Genomic DNA, 23,527 nt, shown 5'->3' with positions numbered 1-23,527 from the left:
TGAGGTGGTGCAGGTTACTGTAATATTTTTGCCTTGTTTTAGTGTTGTTTAATGCCACGTAAAATTACTTTTCTTTCTTTCTTTAAAATTTAATTTAATTAATTATTTTTATACAGCAGGTTCTTATTACTTATCTATTTTATACATATTAGTGTATATATGTCAATCCCAATCTCCCAATTCATCCCACCACCACCACCGCACCCCCCAGAATTACTTTTCTTAAATTTATTTTTACATGGTTTACTAACAAAATAAAAATTATAAAACCTCTCAATGTAAAGTAAGGACTAGAAGGAAATACAGAAAATGCCACTGGTGGTTGTAGTTGGATGATTTTCTGAGACTGTGGGAAGGTGAGTGTAGGAGTGGGGTTGAGAGGAGCATTTCCTAAACTACCTATGGTGCCTACGTATTGCTTTTATTAAAGAAAGAAAGGTATAAACAGTTTTACAAAGTTGTATGTCCTCTTTGACTGAAAGTCTCATTTTATATAAATAGGCTTGAGGAGGACTTTCTCGCCCAGTGATGACTGGGCAACTGTCTTCCAGGCTGACTATTTGCAATGGAAGTGCTAGGAGGTCAGGACCACTCAGCTCAATGCCAAGTGTGATTACAATCTGTCTGGGGAGAGAGGAGAGACCCACACGACCATCAGCGGGTGAACACATCAACCAAATGGGGTGAGTCCACGCAACGGACTATCACTCAGTCATAAAAGGGAATGCAGGCTTCCCTGGTGGCGCAGTGGTTGGGAGTCCGCCTGCCGATGCAGGGGATGCGGGTTCGTGCCCCAGTCCGGGAAGATCCCACATGCCACAGAGTGGCTGGGCCCGTGAGCCATGGCCACTAAGCCTGCGTGTCCAGAGCCTGTGCTCCGCAACGGGAAAGGCCACAGCAGTGAGAGGCCCACGTACCGCAAAAAAAAAAAAAAAAAAAAAAAAGGAAATGCAGTACTGATTTGTGCTACAATGGAGGGACCTTGAAAACATGAAGAAGCCAGACACAAAAACCACATATGATACGATTCTCCTTATAGGAAACAGCCAAAATAGGGAACTCCATAGAGACAGAAGGAGACTGCTTAGGGCTGCAGGGATAGGGAATAGGGGGTGACTGTACCGGGTTCTTCTTGAGGTGGTGAAAATGTTCTAAATTTGACTGCAGCTGCCCAGCACTGGCGATATACTAAAACTTAATGAATTTACATTTTAAACTCACGGTACTCCTCATCCGACTTCTGGCTGTGCAGCCTGGAGCCCGTCACCACCTGGGGAACATCAGCTGTCACCCTCACTGTCGACGCACCTGGCACTTTTCTACCTTATTTCACTGATTCCCCCAAGAACACTGCAAGGGAGGTGCTATTATTATACCCCTTGACAGATACACTGAGGCTCAGACAAGTGCCTTCCTAAAGGCCACATGCCTTGTAATAGATCGAGGGTTCAAATTCAGGTGGTGTGACGCCCGGGGCCCACTCACAACGACCCTGGTTGACTGCAGCACAGCACCTTTCAGACTTTTGGGTCTGTGATTTACAGTAGGAATTGTATACTGTCTACTAACTCAGGAACACGTACCTGCCTGAAATGACCCCACTGAGCCTCAGTTCTTTAAAGTACAGCCTGGAGATCAGCTAAAGAGCAACTCTAACCCCTAATGTGTATGACGCTTTATAGCCTTCACTGCTCATCTACATCATTATCTCTGGTAATGACTCTTTGATTTTCAACAATAATGCTGGGATGGAAGTGGGTAAAGATAATCAGCTCCATCTTATAGATAAAGAGGCTGAGGCTCAGAGAGATGAAGGGTCCGGGGGCAGCATCCAGGTCTCTGACTTCTAGGTTTCAGAGAGTCATGAAAGAGGAAGCTGTCACTCATAACCCAGCAAGAATGAGCTCCGTCACCCTCACAGACATATCTTTTTGTAATCAGACAAACAAAAAAACCAAATCAGAAGGTTATAAAGCAGGAAGTAGAATCCTCCCTTTAGAAATTACTACTGTAAATGGTTTGGTATATATAAACATATACACTTATGTCCTTTCATTTTGAGCAAATGTGCAAAAGTATATTAATTTTGGTAGAAATGGCATCATTTTACATGCTGCCCTTTAACCTGTTTCTTTTTTAACTTAACAATATACGGTGTATATCTTTTCATGTCAGTACATCCATTTTAGTAGCTGCATAGTATTCAATGATATAGCTGTACCTTTATTTATTTTACCTGGTCCGTACTGAAGGACATTTCAGTTGTTTCACATATTTTGGCATTATAAACAATACGGCAATAAATGTCTGTTATATATGTCTCGGCACCGTTGGCTTATTTCCCTGAGATATATATGTGCCAAACGGTATGCCCGTTAAAAATCCGAATACAGATGATCAGCTTGCCCTCATAGAAAGCCTGTAAAATGTGGACTGGCCTGAGAAGGTCTACATCCCACTTCAACCAGCAACAGACATCACCAATCTACTAGATCTTTACTATCCTGACTGGTCAGCATTCTACCTCATCTTAGTTTCGATCTGAAGTTCTCCAACCACTCCTCAGTCTGGGCATTTGTTATATCTCTTTTGGCCACGTGTTTTGTCCCTGCTGTTTGGTCTAATAGAGTGCCTCTTTCTTTGGGATTCTAAGAACAGAATGCATTTCTCACCGCTTCTGAAAGAACAACTTGGGGCAGAGATGAATTCGGGTGGGAGGAGGGGGCAGGGAAGTGCATGCACAGGAGGTCCATGGCTGCCGCCCGGCCCAGCACCCCTCCAGGAAGCCCTACGGCTGCTGACACGGAGCAGCCTCGGGGGTGGGGGGGGGTGAGGAGAAGCAGGGAGTCAGCACCCACCTCGACGAAGGCAAACTTCTCCTCACTGGTGTAGTTGTAGCGGGTGGCTCGCTCATACTCCTCGGCCGTGCCCGGGCAGTCCTTGTTGCAGAACTTGTCCGTGGGGTGAACGAGCTTCCAGGAGTACTGGGGTGAGAGGAGAGACCCACGCGTCCATCAGCAGGTGAATGAATCAACCAAATTGGGTGAGTCCACACGACGGACTATCACTCAGTCATAAAAGGCAATGCAGTACTGATCTGTGCTACAATGGAGGGATCTTGAACATGTGAAGTAAAAGAAGCCAGACACAAAAACCACATATGATACGATTCTACTCATAGGAAACAGCCAAAATAGGGAACTCCATAGAGACAGAAGGAGACTGCTTAGGGCTGCAGGGATAGGGAATAGGGGGTGATTGTACCGGGTTCTTCTTGAGGTGATGAAAATGTTCTAAATTTGACTGCGGCTGCCCGGCACTGGCAATATACTAAAAATTAACAAATTTACATTTTAAATGGGTGAATGGTGTGGTGTGTGAATTATATCTTGATAAAGCTGTTTAAAAAATAGAGTGCCAGAGAGAGGCAGGCGCAGACAGATTCCAAGTGAACAGAGAGTTCAGGATGGAGGGGGCCGGGAAGGGGCAGACCCTCTGCCCTGCGACACCTACCACCTCCATGACGTGGGCGCTCCACTTGGACAAGAGCTGCAGGCCCCGCAGGGCCAGGTCAAAGAGTTCGCGGTACTCCTCGTCCGACTTCTGGCTGTCCAGCCCGGAGCCCGTCACCACCTGGGGAACATCAGCTGTCACCCTCACTGTCGACGCACCTGGCACTTTTCTACCTTATTTCACTGATTCCCCCAAGAACACTGCAAGGGAGGTGCTGTTATTATACCCCTTGACAGATAAACTGAGGCTCAGACAAATGCCTTGCTAAAGGCCACATGCCTTGTAAATGATTGAGGGTTCAAATTCAGGTGGTGTGACGCCAGGCGCCCACTCACAACGACCCTGGTTGACTGCAGCACAGCACCTTTCAGACTTTTGGGTCTGCGATATACAGTAGGAAGTGCATACTGTCTACTAACTCAGGAACACGTACCTACTTAGAGGTATTCAATATAGGCATGAACAGTTTTCACGAAACAACTTTATGCTCAATACTTGAGATTTCCTCTGATTTTTTATTCCATTTCATAACAAAATGCTAATTAGAAAGCAACTAAATTGATTTCACAACTCAATTAGAAATGACTCACGGACTGAAAAGCACTGGTGAAGATAAACATCTATTTGAACATGTAATATTCCACCGTGAAATACTGTATGTATGTATACTGTGCGTATGCATAGATATATGTGTATATATGTGTATGTGTATGTGTATAGATATACATATAGAGCCAGTCCTCATTATTTGTGGATTCTGTATCTGTGAATTTCCCTATTCACTAAAATTTATCTGTAACCTCAAGATCAATCCTTGCAGTGCTTTCATGGTCAGATTCAGACGTGTGCAGAGTGGGAAAAAATTTGAGTCATGTTCCCAGCTGAGGCTGAACAAGGCAACTCTCTGCTCTTGTTTCGGCTCCTACTGTACACAAGTGTCCCGTTCCTGGTCTATTTAGTGCCCCATTTTCCTCATTCTTATACTTTTTAATGGTGATTTCATTATTTTAAATGGCCCCCAAGCACAGGGCTGATGCTCTGTCTATGCCCCTATGAGAAAGGAGGCTGTGATGGGCATTATGGAGAAAATATGTATTTTAGATAAGCTTTGCTCAGGCATGAATTATAGTGTTGTTGGCTGTGATTTAACGCCAACAAATCAACAATATATATTATATAAGGCGTCTTTAAGCAGAAGCACATGTAAAATAAGGTTATATATTAAAAACCAGCTGATGGAAACACTGTGATCGGAAGCTCACAGGAACCTACCCCTGTATTTTCTCAAAGAGTGATGGTTCAGTACTCCCTGATTTAGTGTTGACGGCCACTTTATAGAATATAACTGCTGTGAATACTGAGAGTGGTCTGTACATACACATGTATAAGCTGTATAATTCTAAAAATAGCTTTGAGCCAGACTCATTCTCAGATCATACCAAAACTGGACAAGGAATGAAGGGGTCCCCAGCACTTAAATTATTCCCATAGCTTATGTTCAGTTCATTGTCACATACAGTTAAGGAAGTCAAAGGTTTGGGCTTGACCCTAGTCCATGTCCACCAGAAGCCCTCTTGAGAATGTGGGCCACTCATCTAATGACCACACCACCTGCATTTATCTGGCTGTTCTCATTTCAAATATGATGCCCTTGGATCAAAGACATTTCCCTAGTTTGGGTTTTGGAAAGCGTAACTATGGCCATTGGCCACATGGTGGAGCCAGTGGGCACATGCGTGGTAGTGCAGAGTCTTCCAGGAGCTCCAGGTAATAAGGGAATTCAAATTTGGAGACCTATATTTATTAAACCAACATATATATTCATTAGAAGGGTTTATACAGAAAGAGATCCAGAAGGATATATACATCCAAATGCTAATCATAGTTGTTCTGGGTGGAAGGATTTTACATGACTGATTTTCCCTCCTTCTGCCTATCTGTATTTTTCCTGAGGTTTGTGCACCGATCATGCTTCCCTACAAAAAAAAAAGGAAGAAAAGAAAAATCCAGTGCCAGTAAAAATGTAATTAGTGGGATCATCACAGGAGATTTTTGTGACCTTATTTTGCTGCTAACTGTATTTTCTGGCCTATTACAATGATTATTTATAATTGTAGTTTAAAAATATTTAGATGGTGTTATCACCATGATTGTTCAGAACTTTGTTTCTCTTGCCATCCAGGGTGGAGACGGTTTAGATCATGCACAGACTAACGATTACTGGGCTGTTACTAGTTGCTAGGCACAATGCATCTTCCATGCATCATATTGTTTAATCCTCTCAATGAACCTTTCCAGATACTATTAGCTCCATTTTGCAGATGAGGAAACTGAGGCTCAGGGACGTTGAATAACTTGTGAAGGTCAGCAGCAGAACTAGAATCACACCCAGTTCCATCTGGCTCTAAAATCCATGCCACCAGTGTGTATTCCCTTACTCCTCCACTCTCCATGATCTCACCTCTCTTCTGGCCGGTCCTCACCCCTCCCCACCCTGGGCCCACACGGGCCTCCATCCCAGCAGCCAGAGCGAACTCACCTCACTGTTGCTGTAGCGAGCGAGTTCGGAGATAAAGCGGATGTGGTCATCCCGGATCTGAACCATCTGCTCGCAGATATTGTACTGGGGGCTGATGCTGCTCTGGGTGCACGTCCACCTGGGCAGAAAATCAGGGGGGTCAGAGTGGGTCCTGGCCTTAGGCACCTGGGTGGGGCAGGCTCCTTCCATTCACTAGTTGCTCCTGGTGCTTGGCCAACGTGGCCGGCTCCCCTGGGTGGACCAAGAGGTGTCCCAGCTACCAGCAAGAGTGCCTGCTAAATCCCGCTGTGGGGACTGCAGGCTGAACGGAACAGCCTTTTCTCCTCCTGCTTGGGGCTGGCCTCCTCTAAGACCCAATCGCAGGCTTTTCCAGATAACGGGTGTCCACAGTACTTACCAGTCACGTGAGCGGGGAGGGACTTGCAGCCTCTCTAGGGCTGCAAAGAACTGGAATCCAAGCAAAGAAAAAGCAAGGTGGGCAACCTCCCAAACCTATCTACTGACCCCGGCAGCACTACGTCCTGTGGTTGAAGCTGTCGTTGGAGGGGGCCTATGGGCGGGACTGGGGAAACTAAAGGGATTGTGCCTCTTTTTCAACAGCGAGCTGGCAACACGGAAGCTCTCTATGGAGAGGAAAACCACAGCCATTCTGAAAGTCTCTCTTTCTCATCTTCTCCCCCTTCCTCTCTTCTTTCTCCTCAACTCTTTCCTCAACTTTTTTGAAAGAGATCTTTGGGAGAACATCCTAAATTGGGGAGGAAATGAATGAATAAGAATCTTCACTCTCCTTCCCCAAGAGAAAAAAAGACAACCCCGTTCACTGTCCTCTGCCATCTGGTGCCGGGTGACCCAGTGGACAGATTAGCATGGACACCAAACAAAGCAGATATGCGTTGTGGAGAGAATTTACTATTTCAAAAGGAGCTCTGAAAGGGCGCTCCAGAGACTACTCAGAATGGTGACAGACTTCCTCATGCCTATACTTTGGCATGACTTTCCTTCTGAGGTCCTTGTGTAGGGATGGGGACACCATCACTTGAACCTCTGACCACCATCCTGGTCACATCACCACTCCCAGCCAACCTCAGGTGGCCGAGAATTCACGCAGGGAAAAGTGAAGAAATGAGTTCAGCATTCAGGACTCCATGCTTCTCCTGAAAGACCTCCTCATACACCAGCACCCACCGGGTTATGAAAAGACTTAAACCGGCTTTCCCTGGCAAGACTCACCTGCTGTGGCTCAAAGCTGGTGGAGTTCAAGGACACTCCAGTTACATACTTTTAAGGCCCTAATACCCTCACCCCTGACTAAAGGATGGTCGGCCCCACTCTGTATGGAAATGCAGGCAGAAACCTCCTTAACAAGGTCAGAGATCAAAGGGGTGGCCAAGACTGTAGCCGAATGTCCCCCAACTTCCACGAGGCGCTGACACCCCAGATCTTAGCTCAGATCACCTAGAGTGGTGGTTTATAAAACAACATAAGGAGAGGTCATCAACCCGCTTCACAGTTGGAACCGTTGGAACAATACCCTCCATGGCATACTTACAGCATGGACACAAAACCTGAAGAGAGAACCAGTGTGATGAAGAACAAGGCCATCTCGCTCTGCCTGACCACTGAGGGCCGGTCACTCCTCCCCCTTCGCAGGGGAAGGAGGACTCCTGCCGTTCCCCTGCAGGCGGTGTGGGCCACCACGGGAACAGAGAAGGGGCGGGGCTGTGCTCTGAGCACTTTTGAACCCTGGCAGCAAAGGGCAGGTGCAAAAGGGCTCAGAGCACCATCCACTGCTCCCCTCTGCCAGGCGCCAGTGATTGGACAGAATCCACCTGCCCAGGGCTCTGGGGAGGGGGGAGGGGCTGAAGTGGCCCCTCGGCCCCCTGCCCGGGCTGGGCATCCTCGGGGGAGCCGAGAGACATTACGGCAGGCACTCACTTGGACTTGTTCTCTTCATAGTGAGCACTGGTCTTAATGTATCTGGCCAGCTCTATCTGCATGTCGCCGAAAAGGGGCACCACCTGCAGCTGCTGCAAAGGAAGCAAATACAGTGCGTGAGACACGGAGGGAGGGGCCAGGTGGCTGCCTTCTGCCGGGGGAGACAGGCCTCCGTGTGTGCCTCTGGGATGACCCCCAGTTTCTGCTTCCAAAGATGCTACTATGTGACCCTGGAACCACAAAGAGCCCCAGCCAGAGGAGAGGTCCTCCCGTGCCTCCAACCATCCCTATGTTCCAGCAACTGAGCCCAGAGAGGCAAAGTGACTTGTCTAAGGTTACCCAGCAGGCAGAACAGATGAAGAATGAGGACCAGATGGTCTGCCTCCCAGGGCAGGGTCTTTTCTGCTCTAACTTTCCTTGGATTCGAGGATCCTCGCTGCTTTGAGCTCTGCGAGTGGGTGCCCAGATGCCACTGGCTGGGCATGACCTTCTTGAGAAACTCCACAACGTGAAGTGATTGAAACCTTTAACACCTAACACCAAAGGGCAGACGATTCCCATCCGAAGACCAGGAGTAATGGCGAGGAGGCTGGTATTTTCTGTCTGCTTCTTAGGCACTAGGCACTGTGCCAAGCCCTTCAAAACCAGAGGGTTTCTAGGGCAGTGAAACTATTCTGTATGATACCATAATGGTGGATATAGATCTTTATACATTTGTCAAAACTTACAGAATGCACAATGCCAAGAGTTACCCCTACTGCAAACCACGGACTTTGGGTGATAATGATGTGCCAACAATGTAGGTTCATGGACAAATGTACTCCTCTGCTGGGGAGTTTTGACAATGGGGGAGGTTGTGTATGAGTGGAGGCAAGGGGTATACGGGAAATCCCTGTTCATTCTGCTCAATTTTGCTGTGAACCTAAAACTGCTCTAAAAAATAGTCTATTAAGCAAATCAGAAAACAGTATTTCAATCCACAGAATAACTGGGTGAGGTCAGTACTAGTATCATTCCCATTTAACAGATGGATAAACTGAAGCTTTGACAGCTGAAGTGACTGTTTTCAATCACTCCTAGAAGCTAAGGAGCTGGGATTATAACCCAGGGCTTTGACTGACCTATGTGAGCCCACTGAATCCTCAAGGGAACCCCATAAAGTAGACACCCTTAGCATTGCTGTTTTTCAAGCGAGGGAACTCAGTTTCAGAGAAGTTCTGTGACTTTCCCAATGTCACCCAGCTATGAAATGGCAGAGCGAGACTAAAACCCAGGTCTTTGTGAGGCGAGATTGCGGTCTTCCACTCCACCCTCATCTCATTCATGCGGATTTAAGGCAGAGGCAGATTTGGCCAGTTCTCCCAAGATGAGCTCTGTTTTCACTATGGGCAGTTCCAGAGAAAAGTCAAAGTTTCAGCTTCAAAAAGAAGCCAAGCCCAGCCACAGGATGCCTTTGGGTGACTTATTTCCCTCTTAACCTCCAAGAGTCAGTGGGACGCAGGCTTGGCCACACCTTTGAGGGATTCCACTTTTAACTGAAGCCTGGTTTTCCCGTGCCTGACCTCAGAGGCTCCACTCCAGGCCTGAAATGCCTGATGCTAGAATACACCGACATCATGGAATTCACTTCCACAGGAGAAAACCCCTTTGCGAAAACCTCAAAGGCAAACCACAAGGTTTTATTGTTAAAGATTTGGGGCAGAAGATCAAATCTCTGAGGCACTGGGATGGACTGAGTGTCGGCTGGACGCTGATGAGGCATTCTGCCCAGAGGCACGGAGAGTGAGGGGCCTCTGGTGGGCCAGGAGAGGCTGTGCGTTTGCGAATGTGAATCAATGTAAAATCCAGTCTTTATTCCTCCTGCTTCTGTGGGCTCTAATATATACTGAAAATTAAAGCAGGCTCTGTCTTCTGGGACGCACCTCTTTCTTTAGATGGCAAGGGATTTCAGAAAAGGGAAAAAGCAGTATGCGGAAAGAATCACAAGGCCTCCCGGCCGAATCCCAGCTGAATCCTGAGACTCAGGCACATGCCTTCTATAGTGTAGCTTCCTCTACCCAGGGCAGCTGGAGGCCCTAACATTCTATTCGCCTCCTCTTGGGGTCTTTAAAGCTACAGTTCAGTCAACAAGCCCCACTACTTGCTGGTTCATTTCATTCCTTTCCCCAGAGAGATCACCCCTTGGCCCCCTGCCCAACCCCAGCCCCAGGTGCTGACCTTAAAGAACTTATCGATTTTGCTGAGGTTGATCCTCTTCTTGGCATCCAGTTTGTAAATGTTACTGACATTTCCATCCATCAGGTAGAGACCAAAACCCATGACCTAGAGTGAGAAGAGGCAGAGCCAGAAGCCAGTCACATCCACTGGAAAAGTTTCAAAAAACCAAAAACAGCAGATCTGTGTCTGTGTTCACATCCCCTGTAGTGACACACTGTGTGACAAAAACCCATGTGTCTTCAAAAAAAAAAAAGGTGGGGGGGGGAAGAGACCCATAGGTCTACTTTCAACCAGAAATTTGATTTCTGTGAAGAAATGCAGAGGACTCTTTCATATATTACCATGGCGGCCACTTCTTGAGTCCTCCCCCATGGGCCAGAGTCTGTGCTTTGGGATTTAGCAGGCGTCATCCTTCATTCTCACAACAATCTTATGAGTCAAGTTCTACACAATAACCTTATTCTACGGACGAGGAATTGGAGACACAGAGAGGTTAGACAGCTTGCCAAGGTCACACAGCTAGTAAGCTGCAGAGACAGGATCTGAACCGGGATCTGACAACAACATGTGGGCACTTAGATCCTTCTTGAGAGGAAGGACTGAGTGGTGCTGTCGCTGCATCCCTGGGCCCCAGCACATCGCAGGCACTTGACGAATACTCACTAGATGGTAAATGGATGTGAAACTATTCACCCCTTTCTCCAAGGAAACTACAACAAAGATTCCCAAGGAATCTCATTGGTGACTTCATTAACAAAAAGACCACATTTTTGCCTGACAATGCCCTATAAGCAGGTCGACGGGCTGATTCTTGACATTCCAGTCCATATAATACTTTCCTGAATGCTGGCTTCTTTTGCTCTTTTTGTCAAATGTACAGCAAGCCTGAGGAGGCCTGAATACCTAGGTTGAAAGCAGCTTCCCTCAGCACACAATTGCTATGTGACTGGGGATAAGTCACGTCTGACACCTACGGGAGTGGACTAGAGGATGGGCGTTTGCATTTTGCAGTTCCGCAGGGTGTGCACCAGACTTTTCCATTTAAGGCAGAAGGCGCTCCCTGGTGGCATCTGAGTTCACTAACAAACTGCAGAGACTGAGCAGTGCAGGAGTCCAGGTTGAGGAGGCAGAGAACTGAGAGGGAAGAAGGTTGGGAAGCTGAGGCGTGGGAGGATTAAAAGCAGGCAAGAGAAAAGAAGGGCCTGAGAATCTGATGGCAGCATCTAAGGATGCTTGGTGGACTGGGGTTTAGCAACCTACTTAGTGGAAGCAGCAATTCTGGGCAGAGCTATGGTAATTGCCCAGGCATAGCACTGGGGGTGAGAGAGACTGCTGAGCTCTGGGTGAGTTCTCTGGATTTCTGACTGTGCAGAGCAAGCCAGAGTGAACAAGACACAAAGCCACACTGTCCTGCAAGCTTCTTCGAGATGTTATGGAAATGTTAAGAAGGGAACACCAACAGGGCTGGGATTCTTGAAATAGCAGGAGGCGACAGGGAGAGGAAAAAAAAGTCAAACCAGCATTGGAATTTTGAAAGGGGAGGTTCTGGGGAAAAGCGAATCAAAAGGGGTGATGCATATGAATATGGAGAAGATTATTCATTTCCGGGCTATTGTTGTCAGAGGGAAATTAGAAATAATCTAAGCAGCTAACGATAGAATAATGGCTAAAGAAATTAAAGCTCATCCATATAACATTATTTAAGGGCTGCATAATCTTCCAAATGCATTTAATGAAGTGGGATAAAAATTACACGTGCACAAAATTTATGTAAATTGCATATGTAAATTACATACAGATGAAAATATATCAGCACAGAAAAAACGAGAAAGATATACATCAAAATGCTAAAAGTGTTATCTCTGGATGGAAAGATTGTAAGACATTCAATTTTTTAATGCTTTTCTGTATAGTCCAGATTTTCTACAATAATAAAAATTACTTGGCAATTAAAAAATGAAACTTGTAAACTGATGAAACAAATGTGACCCATTTGGCAAAATACAGCAAAAGTTTGAAGATTCTGCCTTCCCCTTGAGTTGGCAGTTTTCTCCTCCAGGATGTCTGGCTTAACAAGAGTATGGACACGAAGGTGTTCTACAGAGTTTCAATGCAGTTTAGCAAACAAATATCCAACCACAGGGGATCTGTTAAATAACAATGTCCCCATACAATGGAATACTTGGCAGCCATTAAAAAATCACATTGTACTGGCTTCCCTGGTGGCACAGTGGTTGAGAGTCCGCCTGCCGATGCAGGGGACACAGGTTCGTGCCCAGGTCCGGGAAGATCCCACATGCCGCGGAGCGGCTGGGCCCATGAGCCATGGCCGCTGAGTCTGCACGTCCGGAGCCTGTGCTCCGCAATGGGAGAGGCCACAGCAGTGAGAGGCCCGCGTACCGAAAGAAAAAAAAAAAAGAAAAGAAAAGAAAAAAAATCACATTGTAGAAAGAGCCTTAATGATGTCTGGAAAGGTGTATATGACATATTCAAGGCAAATAACAGGTTACAAAACACTATATGCAGTAAGATCTGTATCAGTGCTTAAGTAAGAAGAAAGAAATATTAAAAACAAATGATTTTAAATAAGAAGGAGGTGACAGGGCAAGCCCAGGCCCTGGGGTGTGTGACCAAGGGAGCTGTACCTTGAGGAGCATGTGCTTCTCACTGGGGGTCAGATACATCTTGTTCTCGTAGTAATCCACACAGATGTTGACAATGTCGGCCAGCAGCTCCTCATAGCCTGGGATCACTTCCAGTTGCTGGTGGAGACACTAAACAGCAGTGCCCCCCCCCACCCGGTTAGCCACTGTCCTGCATCCTCACACACACACCACCCAGGATGGGCCACCGCTGGGCCCTGGGACAGTGCCCGGCCTCACTGACTGCCCCAGGTGGAGGGGAGCCTGCAGCCTCTCCTCAACGTGCCCACAGTGGTTGGTCAGAGTTCCTGCACATCCCCCATGGCAGGGACCTGCTCCCCTTGGGGCCTTCCATTGTATTTCCCGGCAGTTCTGATGGTTAGAAAGTGCTTTATTGGGCTGAGCTGAAAGCAGTTCAGCTAGGCCCGTGGTAATCTCAGCTTAGTTTTGACAGTGTGGACTGAGCCCAAGACGTCTTCTCAGATGATGGTGGGAAGACCAAGCCCAGTGGAGGAGAGCTGGGCCAGCAGGTGTCTCCCTCCTGGCAGGACACAGCAGTACAAAGACATTTCCTGTACAAGAAGGCCTGAGGTCTCCACCCCAGGCCCCTTGTCTCTAAAGGGACACACTGGCCCACGGCAGGGTGTGCATGGGGCTCAGGCGTGGGGCTGGGTCCCCGGGAAAAAACCTGAAGCCTCAACACTGAGGAGCCTTCTGCAGGTAACACAGAGCAGGGAAGGCCCAGTGAAGCCCTGAGAAAGATTTTAGCCCGGAAATCCTTTGAAGATTGAAGGCCCCTCTCAAGTTCAGGCCTGGGTCCTGCTGACATTCCTGCTGGTGCCTGTTTAGGTTGAATTGACAGATGCACAAGACAGGTTATTTTAAGTCAGGCAGAGCGTGAGAGCCACAGCTGCGTGGGAATACCCTGGCAACGCGGCGGCAGCAACTATGACTACGCCTTTTTATGTCCTTGTCTATCAGGCTCTACACGTTAAGGGCTTTTTACATAGTATCTCATTTATTTCTCACCACTGTCCTATGAGTGGCAAAACAACAGCCCCATTTTACAGTCGAGGAAACTGAGGCTTAGACCTTGCCCGAGGCCTCACAGTGGGTCAGTGGAGCGTCTAGGATGAGAAAACAAGGCGGTCTAACTCCAGAACCCAAGCTCTCAATCTACACCGATGCAGAGGCAGAACACTGGCTAGAAGGTTTTCAGAGAACAAACTCCGGAGAGGGTGAAAAGGGCCATCTGTGGTTGGGAGGGGAGACGTAAGTCTGCAGCTGAAAGCCTGAGTAGGGCAAAGGGGACGGATGATCTGGACAGAGCTCCTCTGCTCGTGGGCCCCCCGCCCCAACCTCCAGGCCCTGGCCTGCGTCACGGGATGCCAGGCCAGGACTAACATGGGTTTGCCGTCACCTGGGTGATCCTGTTGTGGTTGGCCAGGAACATGGACAGGTTCTGTGACTCCTGGATAGACTGGGGGTCCGCCATCTTCCTCAGGAACTGTGCCGCCCTGGGACGGGGTGTTGCAGAGAGGGACGCTCAAGCACAGCCGGCCTCAGCCGGGCCTCATGGGCCCCACTTCTCAGCTAACCCGGATACACTGTCCCTGAGGTTAAGGGGCTCTGAACATCACAAGTGACTCTAACATCAAAGGAGAGCGTGTTCTGGAGTCATTTCATTAGGAGGTGTCTGCACCCTTGTAATAAGGGTATCTGAAATTAGGAGGCAAGAACGCGCTGAAGCTCAAAGACCAGGAAAGTTTAAGGGCAGCTAGCATCCCGTCAACCAGCTTGTGGTAGGACAGAGCGAAACGGGCATCCCTGTGCCTCACAGTGACCTCCAGTGAAACTGCACGGTAAGTCACGGAGAAGAGTCGCAGGCAGCAGGATGTTTTGTTTTCATTGCGTATTATGTTATTTGTAGGAAAACCTCAATGTTTCTAAACATTGTATGGAAAACCAAAGTCTATTTAACCTGACGGGATTACAGGTGAAGGGATGATGGGTGTGGGGAACACAGCGGGACTTAAAGGGAGAAAACCACAGCACTGGGACTTCTCTAGCCTGACCTGGAGGTGGAGGTGATGCAGCCCGTGTCACGATGGACCATGGAACACAGACAAGGTCTTGTTCGTGACCCTAGCCGGTCCACAGAGCATGTCGGCTGTGACCATGATGGAAGTAGTTGGCCATATCTGGGGAGAATTTGTGGGGAAGATACTGTACCATGAGCTAGCTGCCTATGGAATCTTTGTAAAATTGCCATTTCTGAATGGGGCTCTGTCTTCTAGGTACTCCCAGGTTTCAAGTCACTCAGGAGGATAAAACGGTGAGGTATGTTTTCTCCAGTTACCATGGAGCCCTGGGAGGATGTGGCTCCGGAGGGGGGCCCTCCTCAGCAGTGACACAGAAAATCCTTCCCAAGAGATGTGTACAGACACATTGGAGCATATCTGAGCCTCAACCAACACAAAGTATATTGGCTGCTTTCGCCTGCCCTCCCCCACTTTTGGGTGGCTGTATCCAAATTTCTGGAGAGGACGGACCCCTCCGCCTCCCTCAGTCCTTCTTTCTTGTGAGCTGACACTGACCTCCAACTGACCCCAAGGACGAGCACCCCTCCCATCAGCACCACCCCAACACACACATACATAGTATAGCGTCTGATGGAGGGATCAGCACATGACCCAAGCTGGAGCAATGACAACCCTCCTTGGGGCTTCTGCAAAAGTATTTGCAAGGAGGAGTATTCTTTCCATCCTTAGGAGCTGGGGTCGCTACATTGGCTGGCGGGACGCTTACAGCTGCTGGAGGCCACACAGGGCATGAGCCTGCCTGAGAATGAGCTGATACTGAGGAAAGCTGAGCTGAGAGGTAGAGGGAACCAGACCAACAATATCACCTGAGTACCTGGATCAAGCTGACCAGGACTTTTCTGTCCTGGGAGCCAACGCAGTTTCTTCTTCTACATAAGCAGTTTGAACTAGCTTTCTGATCCTTGCAGAGAATGACTCCTGTGACCATTTGATGATTATATTAATCACAATATAATCTCAGACTGCATGGGACGCAGAAAATGCTGCTGCTCCACAGGTGGGGCAAACGAGGATTTGATTCCACCTTGAGACAGAAAACCCTGCCAAGACCCAGTTCTCCAAAACTCAGCTCTGCACCTTATTCCTTAACCTGCAGAAACAGAGGCAGGCCCCCAACCCCACTGTGTCTGTGGACTGGCTAGCTTGGTTCCGAGAAGGAGGCTCTTAGAAGGGCTCTGTCCTCTTCCTCCCACTGGCCACTGGCCAGCGGCCCAGGAAGATGGGGGAGGGGGAGGGGCCCTGACCTCTTGTAGGCAGAGTGATCGTTCTTGACGCTGCACTTCATGTTCTTCAGCTCGTCCAAGACTGCGAACATGTTGATGAACTTGCCCAGGGTCAGGAGGTAGGCCTCGGAGACAAAGTCTTTCCTCCGCTCAGCGTGGCACAGCCGTTTCACCTCACTGCAGAAGCGTTCGATGGCCTTGCGCTGCACGCAGAGGGGCAGCGGGTCAGGATGCGGCGGCCTGGTGGGGTGCCTCACTGCACTCTCTGGTGAGGTCGAGCCTCCCCTGGGGCCCTAGTCAGAGCCTGGACATTTAGAGAAAGGCAAATCTGCCCAGAGGTCTTTCTCAGAGGTGTGCTGAAATACTAAGCTGATTTCTAGAGGGAAGCCCAGAACCTGCCCCCAAGTGAGTCAAACCAATGAATTCATTCACCACGCCCTTGCTAGGAAAACACTGTCTTGTTCATGTGCGTATCCCAAGACCTAGGACAGTGCAGGCACCAGACAATAAGGGGGCAGAGATGGAGAGTGAGAAGGATGCTCAGAGAAAGAGGTCCATTCATCCAATAAACGGGTGTTTACTGAGCATCTTCCACGTGCCAGGCACCATTCTTGGCCCTGGTGTAAAGCAGGGAACAAAACGGAAGAAAAAGTCTCTACCAGAAGGAGCTCATATTCTAGTGATGGCTGACAGAAAACAAAATAAACAAATTCTCTCTATTAGAATGTGATAGGTGCTATGGAGAAAAATAAAGCAAGGAAAGGAGATAGGGAGGCCTTCAAAGACCAGATCAAGCCACGCTTTCTCCTTCCAGAGTCTAACACAGCTTTCTGGGATGATGGACATGTTCCAAACCTGCTCTGTCCAATACAACAGCCACTCATCATATGTGGATACTGAATACTTGAAAAGGCGAGTGCAATGGAGGATCTGCATTTTAAATTTTATTTAACTTTAATTCATGTAGATAGCCGTATGTGGCTACTGGACAGCACAGCTCTAGATTGTCTCAGCTCCTCCCTTCTCTAAATACCTCCTGTCAGGAGGCCCTCAGTTTAGCACACACTTAGTTTTGGGGTAGCTGTTCTCTCTTGAACCTGCCTTCCCGAAGAGATTTTAGGTTCCTCGAGAGCAGGTGCATGACGCTAATAACAGCAGCTGCCCTTTGTTAAACCTGCTCTGTAAGGAGGGCTCTACAAACAGGGCACTTTACAAGCAGACCTTATTTATCCCTAGAGAAAATCTGTGAAATAGGCATTCTTTCCAAGGTAAGAAAACTGAAGTTGTCAGAGGTCTGAAATAACTAACAGAACACAGTCAGAATGCGACAGAACCCTGGGCTTCTCTGCCTGCGAGGCTCTATCTGCACCTTCCCCAAATGTTCCCATCTCCCTCCCCCAGAAGGCCAGCACAGAGCTGGGCACAGGGCAGACCCTGGGCCAGTGCTTGCAGGCCTACTTATGAGGCCATAAATACACGTGGAGGGCACAGAGTGTGTGGTAGGACTCCCCCGCCCCGGGCAGAGGGTGGTCTTAAAGCCACCAGCCTGCATTCCTGAATGGCTTCCAAATAAGCGTAATAACCAGCTTGCCCTCTTACCTTTCATTCAGAGGAGGCTTTGGCTGTCTTTTCTCTTTTCCTCCCTTAAATGCTCATTCTTCTTGGCTTCCCAACTGGTCTCCCTGCTGCTACCCTTCTGCCCTCCTGCCCCTGACACCTGTGCTGTCCCCCACTTCCCATCCATCAACCACAGAGCAGCCAGAACACCTCGATCAGATCATGTCACCGGAAATCTCCAGCGGCTTCCCGTGGTGCTTGAAGAAAATCCAGGTGTTCTTCCCCTGGCCTGCAGTGCCCTGTATGAGTAGGTCCCTGCCTACCCTGCTCACTATGCAGCCTCCCTGGCTTCGTTCCATTTCTTAAACATGTCACGCTCCTTGAGGCTTCAGGGCCTTTGCCTTTGCAGTTCCTTCTGCCTGAAACCCTCTGCCCCTGGATCATCACCTGCCAGCCTCTTTCACATCATACAGATCTCAGTTCAAACACCACCTCCGTGGAGGCCGTCCCTAAAGCTGCATCCATGTCGAAGGTTCTTTAATTGTATTTTATTCACAGCACTTGTTCTGTTGTGTATTGTTAATTGTCAGTCTCTCCTCCCACCCAGAACCCATTCGTCTGCCCACTAGAATGTGAATTATATGGAGGGAGAGGCTTGTCTGTCTTGCTCACCCCAGGGTGGGGCAGGGGCACTAGAAAGTGTTTGCCGAATGAATAAATAACATGGCACAGAAATCCAGTACCAGTGTCTAGAAGCGTGGGCACCTACTCAGGTGTCCTGGCCCAGACCCACCCTGACCCCTCACCTGAAAGTACATGAACTTCATGAGCTTAGTGACCTCCGGCTCCAGCACCTCCACTGTCTTCTCATAGATCTCCACTCGGTTGGGCTGCTCGTTGCATTTCACCTGTGGGGAGACAGGGGGTTTCGCACACCCTGGTTTGCCCAGGTGGTCCTGGTTCACACCTGCTGTCTTATTAACAGGGCCCGTTTTCACTGTTGAATGCACCTCATTTAGGATGATCAGTGGTATGGTTACCTAGTGAGAGGAGGCTGGGGTAGCCCCGTCTGACATTCTGATGGGGGCAGAAGTGCTCCCCAGACACTGGCTGCAAGAAAGAAACCAGCTGGTCCCCAGAACAGAACCCTCCTCCCCTTCAGTCTGTTCTGTGCCCCGCCCATGAGCTGTACACATGACTACGTTGAGCTGCACAGTCTCCCTCCTGCCGCCTTTGCCCCACTCCTACCCCAGTACCCCCTACTCCTACGTGGGGGCCGCTGCCTGATCCTAAGCAGAGAAAAACGTTCTGTCCATGGCTCTGGATGCACTTGGGACAAAGTCCCCTGGCCATACTTGGGCCCATTAAGAAGCCCGTTTTCTCTGCCCAGTGGTTTTCAGCGCATCAGAATCCCGTGGCAGATGTGTTCACAGCATGCACACCCAAGGCTGCTAACAGGTCACTGAAACTGGAGAGTGAGCAAAGGGTAGTGAACACAAGGACATTCTTCACACTGTTGTATAGAAATTCTTAAAATGGAAGCGCCTAGCTAAACATCCAGAAGTCGATGATTAAATGGATGAAGTATGATGCATTCACACACTATCACTATGTAACTGTTAGGGGCAATGAGATACATCTCTGACCTGAGGTGGAAAGATTGCTACCATAAACTGATGGGTGGAAACAGCTGCAGGACAGGAAGGGTAATTTAATCCCGTTTTTATTCAACAAAACACAAAACAGTGTGTGTGTATCCATATATAATACAGGTATAGAGAATCTGAAAGGGTGCGAAAACCAAGCTGTTAATAAGTAGTGAGCTCTTGGGGTTAGGATTGGGAGCAAGGTAGAGGAATGGTTTCTGTTTACACACCTGTGGCCTGTTGATTTGGTTACAGTGGGACCAAAGAATAATATGATAACTATGATAATGGTAAAAATAATATCTGTGTGTGTCAACATGAAAAAAGTCAGTTATAAAGAATACAGTGTAGGGCTTCCCTGGTGGCGCAGTGGTTGAGAGTTCGCCTGCCGATGCAGGGGACACGCGTTCGTGCCCCGGTCCGGGAAGGTCCCACGTGCCGCGGAGAGGCCGGGCCCGTGAGCCATGGCCGCTGAGTCTGCGCGTCCGGAGCCTGTGCTCCGCAACGGGAGAGGCCACAACAGTGAGAGGCCCGCGTACCGCAAAAAAAAAAAAAAAAAAGAATACAGTGTAAAAAATTCAAGTGGCAGAACCGTATAAATAGGAAACTACACACTTTTGTAAATGACAATAATTTACAAAATAATAATCACAGAAATATTCATGATGTTTGAGGAAAGAGAGCCAGATGACTATGCAGCAAAGCGTCCACAGTGATTATGCTTTGGTGGGAGGTGGGGGATTTGGGTGGTGGAGGGAGGGGTGAGGATGTCTTGCTTTTTACTTTCTACCTTTCTGCAGTGGTTTGGGTGTTGTACAGTTAGCATATACTGCTTTCAAAAGAAAATAATACTGAGCAATTTTTAAAAGCTGGTGTCAGTTTTACGGGATGCTCTCTGAATGTTTTCAGCGCACCCCCTTGGGTAAGAGGCCCTGGAGAAGGTCAGTAATCTGGACGGGGGTGGGGTGCAGGGTGGAGGCACCCCCTGAAGGGGCAGGACTGTCTCACCTGGGGGATGGCCCGGGAACAGCTGCGCCAGGTGTATAGCATGACCGCATACTCGTGCCCTTCCTCCAGCATTTCATTCTGAAAAGCACAACATGCTCAGCAGGGAGAAACTGCTCCGGCGCCACAAGACTTTTCAACAGCCCCCCACTCCCAGTCGTCGCAACTCACAGTGTGGTCTATGGACCGGCAGTGTCAGCATCACCCGGTGGGGTGGGGGGTGGGGCTTATTAGAAATGCAGAGTCTCAGGCCCCTCCCTGGGCCTATGGAATCTGAATCTGCAGTTCAATAAAATTCCCAGGGGACTCACACTCCCAGGTGCACAATAAGTTTGAGAAGCAATGGCCTAAATTGTCCCCATCAGACACTCAAGGGCTCTACGAGCAGGACACATTTTTCAAAGACAGATGGCTACCTCAGAAAGGAGGGGCAGATCCACTAGCTCCAACAGCAAAAGCTGTCCCAGATAAACAGTTAGCAAGAAAATAAGCAAAACAGTTTGTACAGCAGATAGGTTAAAAAACACAGAGTAATAATTATGAAAGTATATTATTGTGTATGGAAAAATATTTTGGTGGAATACATACCACAACTAGGAATAGCAAGCTCTCTGTGGGATGGATAAACAGGGGCTTTCGCTTTTCACATCACACGGTACTACAATGTCTGCTCTTTTGTAAGAGCCCACTTTACTGTTTCATAAGCAGGAAGATGGTTAAGATTAAGATTTTTAAAAATAATACAGAGCAGATGGCAAAACTAACAACAGCACGAAAAACAAATCTGATGACTCACCTCACCTAGTAAGTGCTTCACTGGAAAGAGCCCTAATCTCAGTGTCCAAATATCTGGGCTGAAATCCCAGCTTCACCACTTAGCCCTTTGGCCTTCAGGAAGTCACTTAACCTAAAATTCTCCATTTAGTCATCTGTTTAATAATAATGTTGTAAATAACAACCTCAGAGAATTTTATGAGAATTAAATACAGTACAAACATACATACACACTAGGTAATCTGTAAAGGGAGTTAAGAGTATTACTAGGGAAAAGATAGTCTGGCAGCTCCTCAAAAAGTTAAACACACAGTTACCATATAACCCAGCAATTCTGCTCTGAGGTATGTATCCAAGAGAAATGAAAGCATATGTGCTCACAGAAACTTCCACACTTGTTCACAGCAACATTATTCTAATAGTCAAAAAAACAGAAACAACCCAACGGGTGAATGGATAAATAAAATGTGGTACAGCCATGCAATGGAATAGTACTCTTCTGTAAAAAGGAATGAAGTACTGATCCATGCTACAACATGGACGAACTCTGAAAACATTATGCTAAGTGAAAGAAGCCAGACACAAAAGGCCACCTATTATATGATCCATTTAGATGAACTGTTCAGAGTAGACAAATCCACAGAAACAGAAAGTAGATTAGCGGTTGGGGGAGAGCAGAACTGGGAGGGACTGCTAAAGGTTTGGGGGTTTCTCTTTGTGGTGATGGAAATTAGATAGTAGTGATAATTGTATAACACTGTGAATCTACTATGAAAACACTGAATTGTATACTTTAAGTGGTGAATTTTGTTATATGAAGGACGTCTCAAAAAATACAATAAAAAGAGTATTACTAGACCATCTCTTTTGTGAATGTTTGTATAGATACAAAAATGAACCTTTACTGATTTATCTTTTATCCCACACATCATATCTATTTCATAATATCTTCCTAGCACAAGATCAGATTTAATTTGGAGCTTATTACTTTTTGAAGTTTTGTTTTCAACAGCAAACGTCACTGACGAGTCACACTTTCAATTCTTAATTTACAGAACTCTTTAAATCAGTAACATGTTGTGCTTGAGACCACAGAGAACCAAGAATCAAGCCTGTGGGTCTCCTGCTGCCATTGCTTCAGAACACGTGTCAGAAAAGGGAAGTGACAGTAATGCATAGGGAACATGTGTCTACTTATCAGCACTAAACTGCCCACTGGCAGGTATATTCCCATTCACTCATCCAGTGAACCTTTCACTGAGTGCTCACGGGTCCCTGGCTTGGTGCTACGTGCTGAAAACAGGCCAGTGAACAAGAATGATGTGGACTCTGCCTTGTGGACAGTTCAGCTGACCATCAGTCAGATTTGTTGTATAATCATGCCTGGAATGTAGAGGTCAGGATGGTGTGTAGGATGGAGCTTCAGGAAACTTGAGGTCTGGTCCTGGCTCTGCTTGGACCCAACTTTTATCTGCACAATGTCATGGTTTTCTCATTTAGAGGCAAAGAGTTGGCCTAAATCACTGGCTCTGAGTCCTGGCTGCACGTTAGTCACCTGGGCAACTTTGAAAACGCCTGATGCCCAGGCTGGGCTCCACTGGAACGAAATCGTTATCTCTGGGGGAGGGGCCCAGACATAAGTGTTTTTTAATGCTCTCCAGGTGATTCCAACGTGCAGCCTAGGTTGACAGCTGTAGGACTAAGGATCTCTCAGGTCCTTTACCTTGATAAGATTCTGTAAGTCCACGATTTAAACCCAATGTGAGTTCAGATCAAATTTCAGATAGTGACAGATGGTACCCCTCAGCACTTATTTGGACACTCAGCCCCCATCTCACCCCCCAGCAAAGAACCCTTGACTGTTCCTCATAGGTGGTCAATTACATGGTGGTCAATTACTCCTCTTTTCTCTGGCTATCCTGCCTTTTGAGAAATTCACCTTGCCCCAAAGTGGGCAGGAGAAATACAAGAAGATGAACATCTAATGAAGCCTCTTGCTGCTGATAAAGCTACTCTACAGAAAGATTTAGCAAGGTACAAGGAGGAAATTGTTGAGGAAGTGAAGTTTTGGCATTATCCACGAACATCATCAGTACACCCTATCTGAGACCCTGCCTAAAACCATATGAACACTATCCCTGTGTTGGTAGAATAGTGGCCCCAGAAAGATGTCTGCATCCTAATCCCCAGAACCTGTGAAAACAATACCTTACACAGCAAAAGGGACTTTGCAGATGTTACTAAGTTAGCAGCCTTGAGATGGGGAGGTCATCCTGGGGTATCTGGTGGACCCAGTGTAATGGCAAGGGTCCTAATAAGTGTGAGGGAGGTGAGAGAGTCAGACCAGGAGTCGTGAGGATGGAAGCAGAGATTG

At 47.7% G+C, this 23,527-nt stretch overlaps 1 protein-coding gene across 2 annotated transcripts in view; it reads right to left on the bottom strand.

Moving 5' to 3' along the window:
* CYFIP2 (cytoplasmic FMR1 interacting protein 2) overlaps positions 1 to 23,527 on the bottom strand; it is a 113,459-nt gene that overhangs the window by 86,607 nt on the left and 3,325 nt on the right. The window contains exons 2-11 of one of the 2 annotated variants that reach the window (XM_079916544.1): positions 20,383 to 20,460; positions 18,535 to 18,636; positions 16,193 to 16,374; positions 14,267 to 14,363; positions 12,850 to 12,978; positions 10,205 to 10,309; positions 7,988 to 8,079; positions 6,053 to 6,170; positions 3,514 to 3,633; positions 2,859 to 2,984 (exon numbers count right to left, since the gene is read on the bottom strand). In XM_079916544.1, the coding sequence (XP_079772670.1) occupies positions 2,859 to 2,984; positions 3,514 to 3,633; positions 6,053 to 6,170; positions 7,988 to 8,079; positions 10,205 to 10,309; positions 12,850 to 12,978; positions 14,267 to 14,363; positions 16,193 to 16,374; positions 18,535 to 18,636; positions 20,383 to 20,460 (1,149 nt within the window). Of the gene's footprint in view, positions 1 to 2,858; positions 2,985 to 3,513; positions 3,634 to 6,052; positions 6,171 to 7,987; positions 8,080 to 10,204; positions 10,310 to 12,849; positions 12,979 to 14,266; positions 14,364 to 16,192; positions 16,476 to 18,534; positions 18,637 to 20,382; positions 20,461 to 23,527 lie in introns of those variants that run through there. The other variant, XM_079916545.1, reaches the window with a different exon arrangement.

This window comes from Stenella coeruleoalba (assembly GCF_951394435.1).
Source record: "Stenella coeruleoalba genome assembly, chromosome: 3".
Taxonomy (NCBI): Eukaryota; Metazoa; Chordata; class Mammalia; order Artiodactyla; family Delphinidae; genus Stenella; species Stenella coeruleoalba.
The sequence above is the reverse complement of the archived record's forward strand: the minus strand, read 5'-3'. Positions and strand labels throughout refer to the sequence as shown.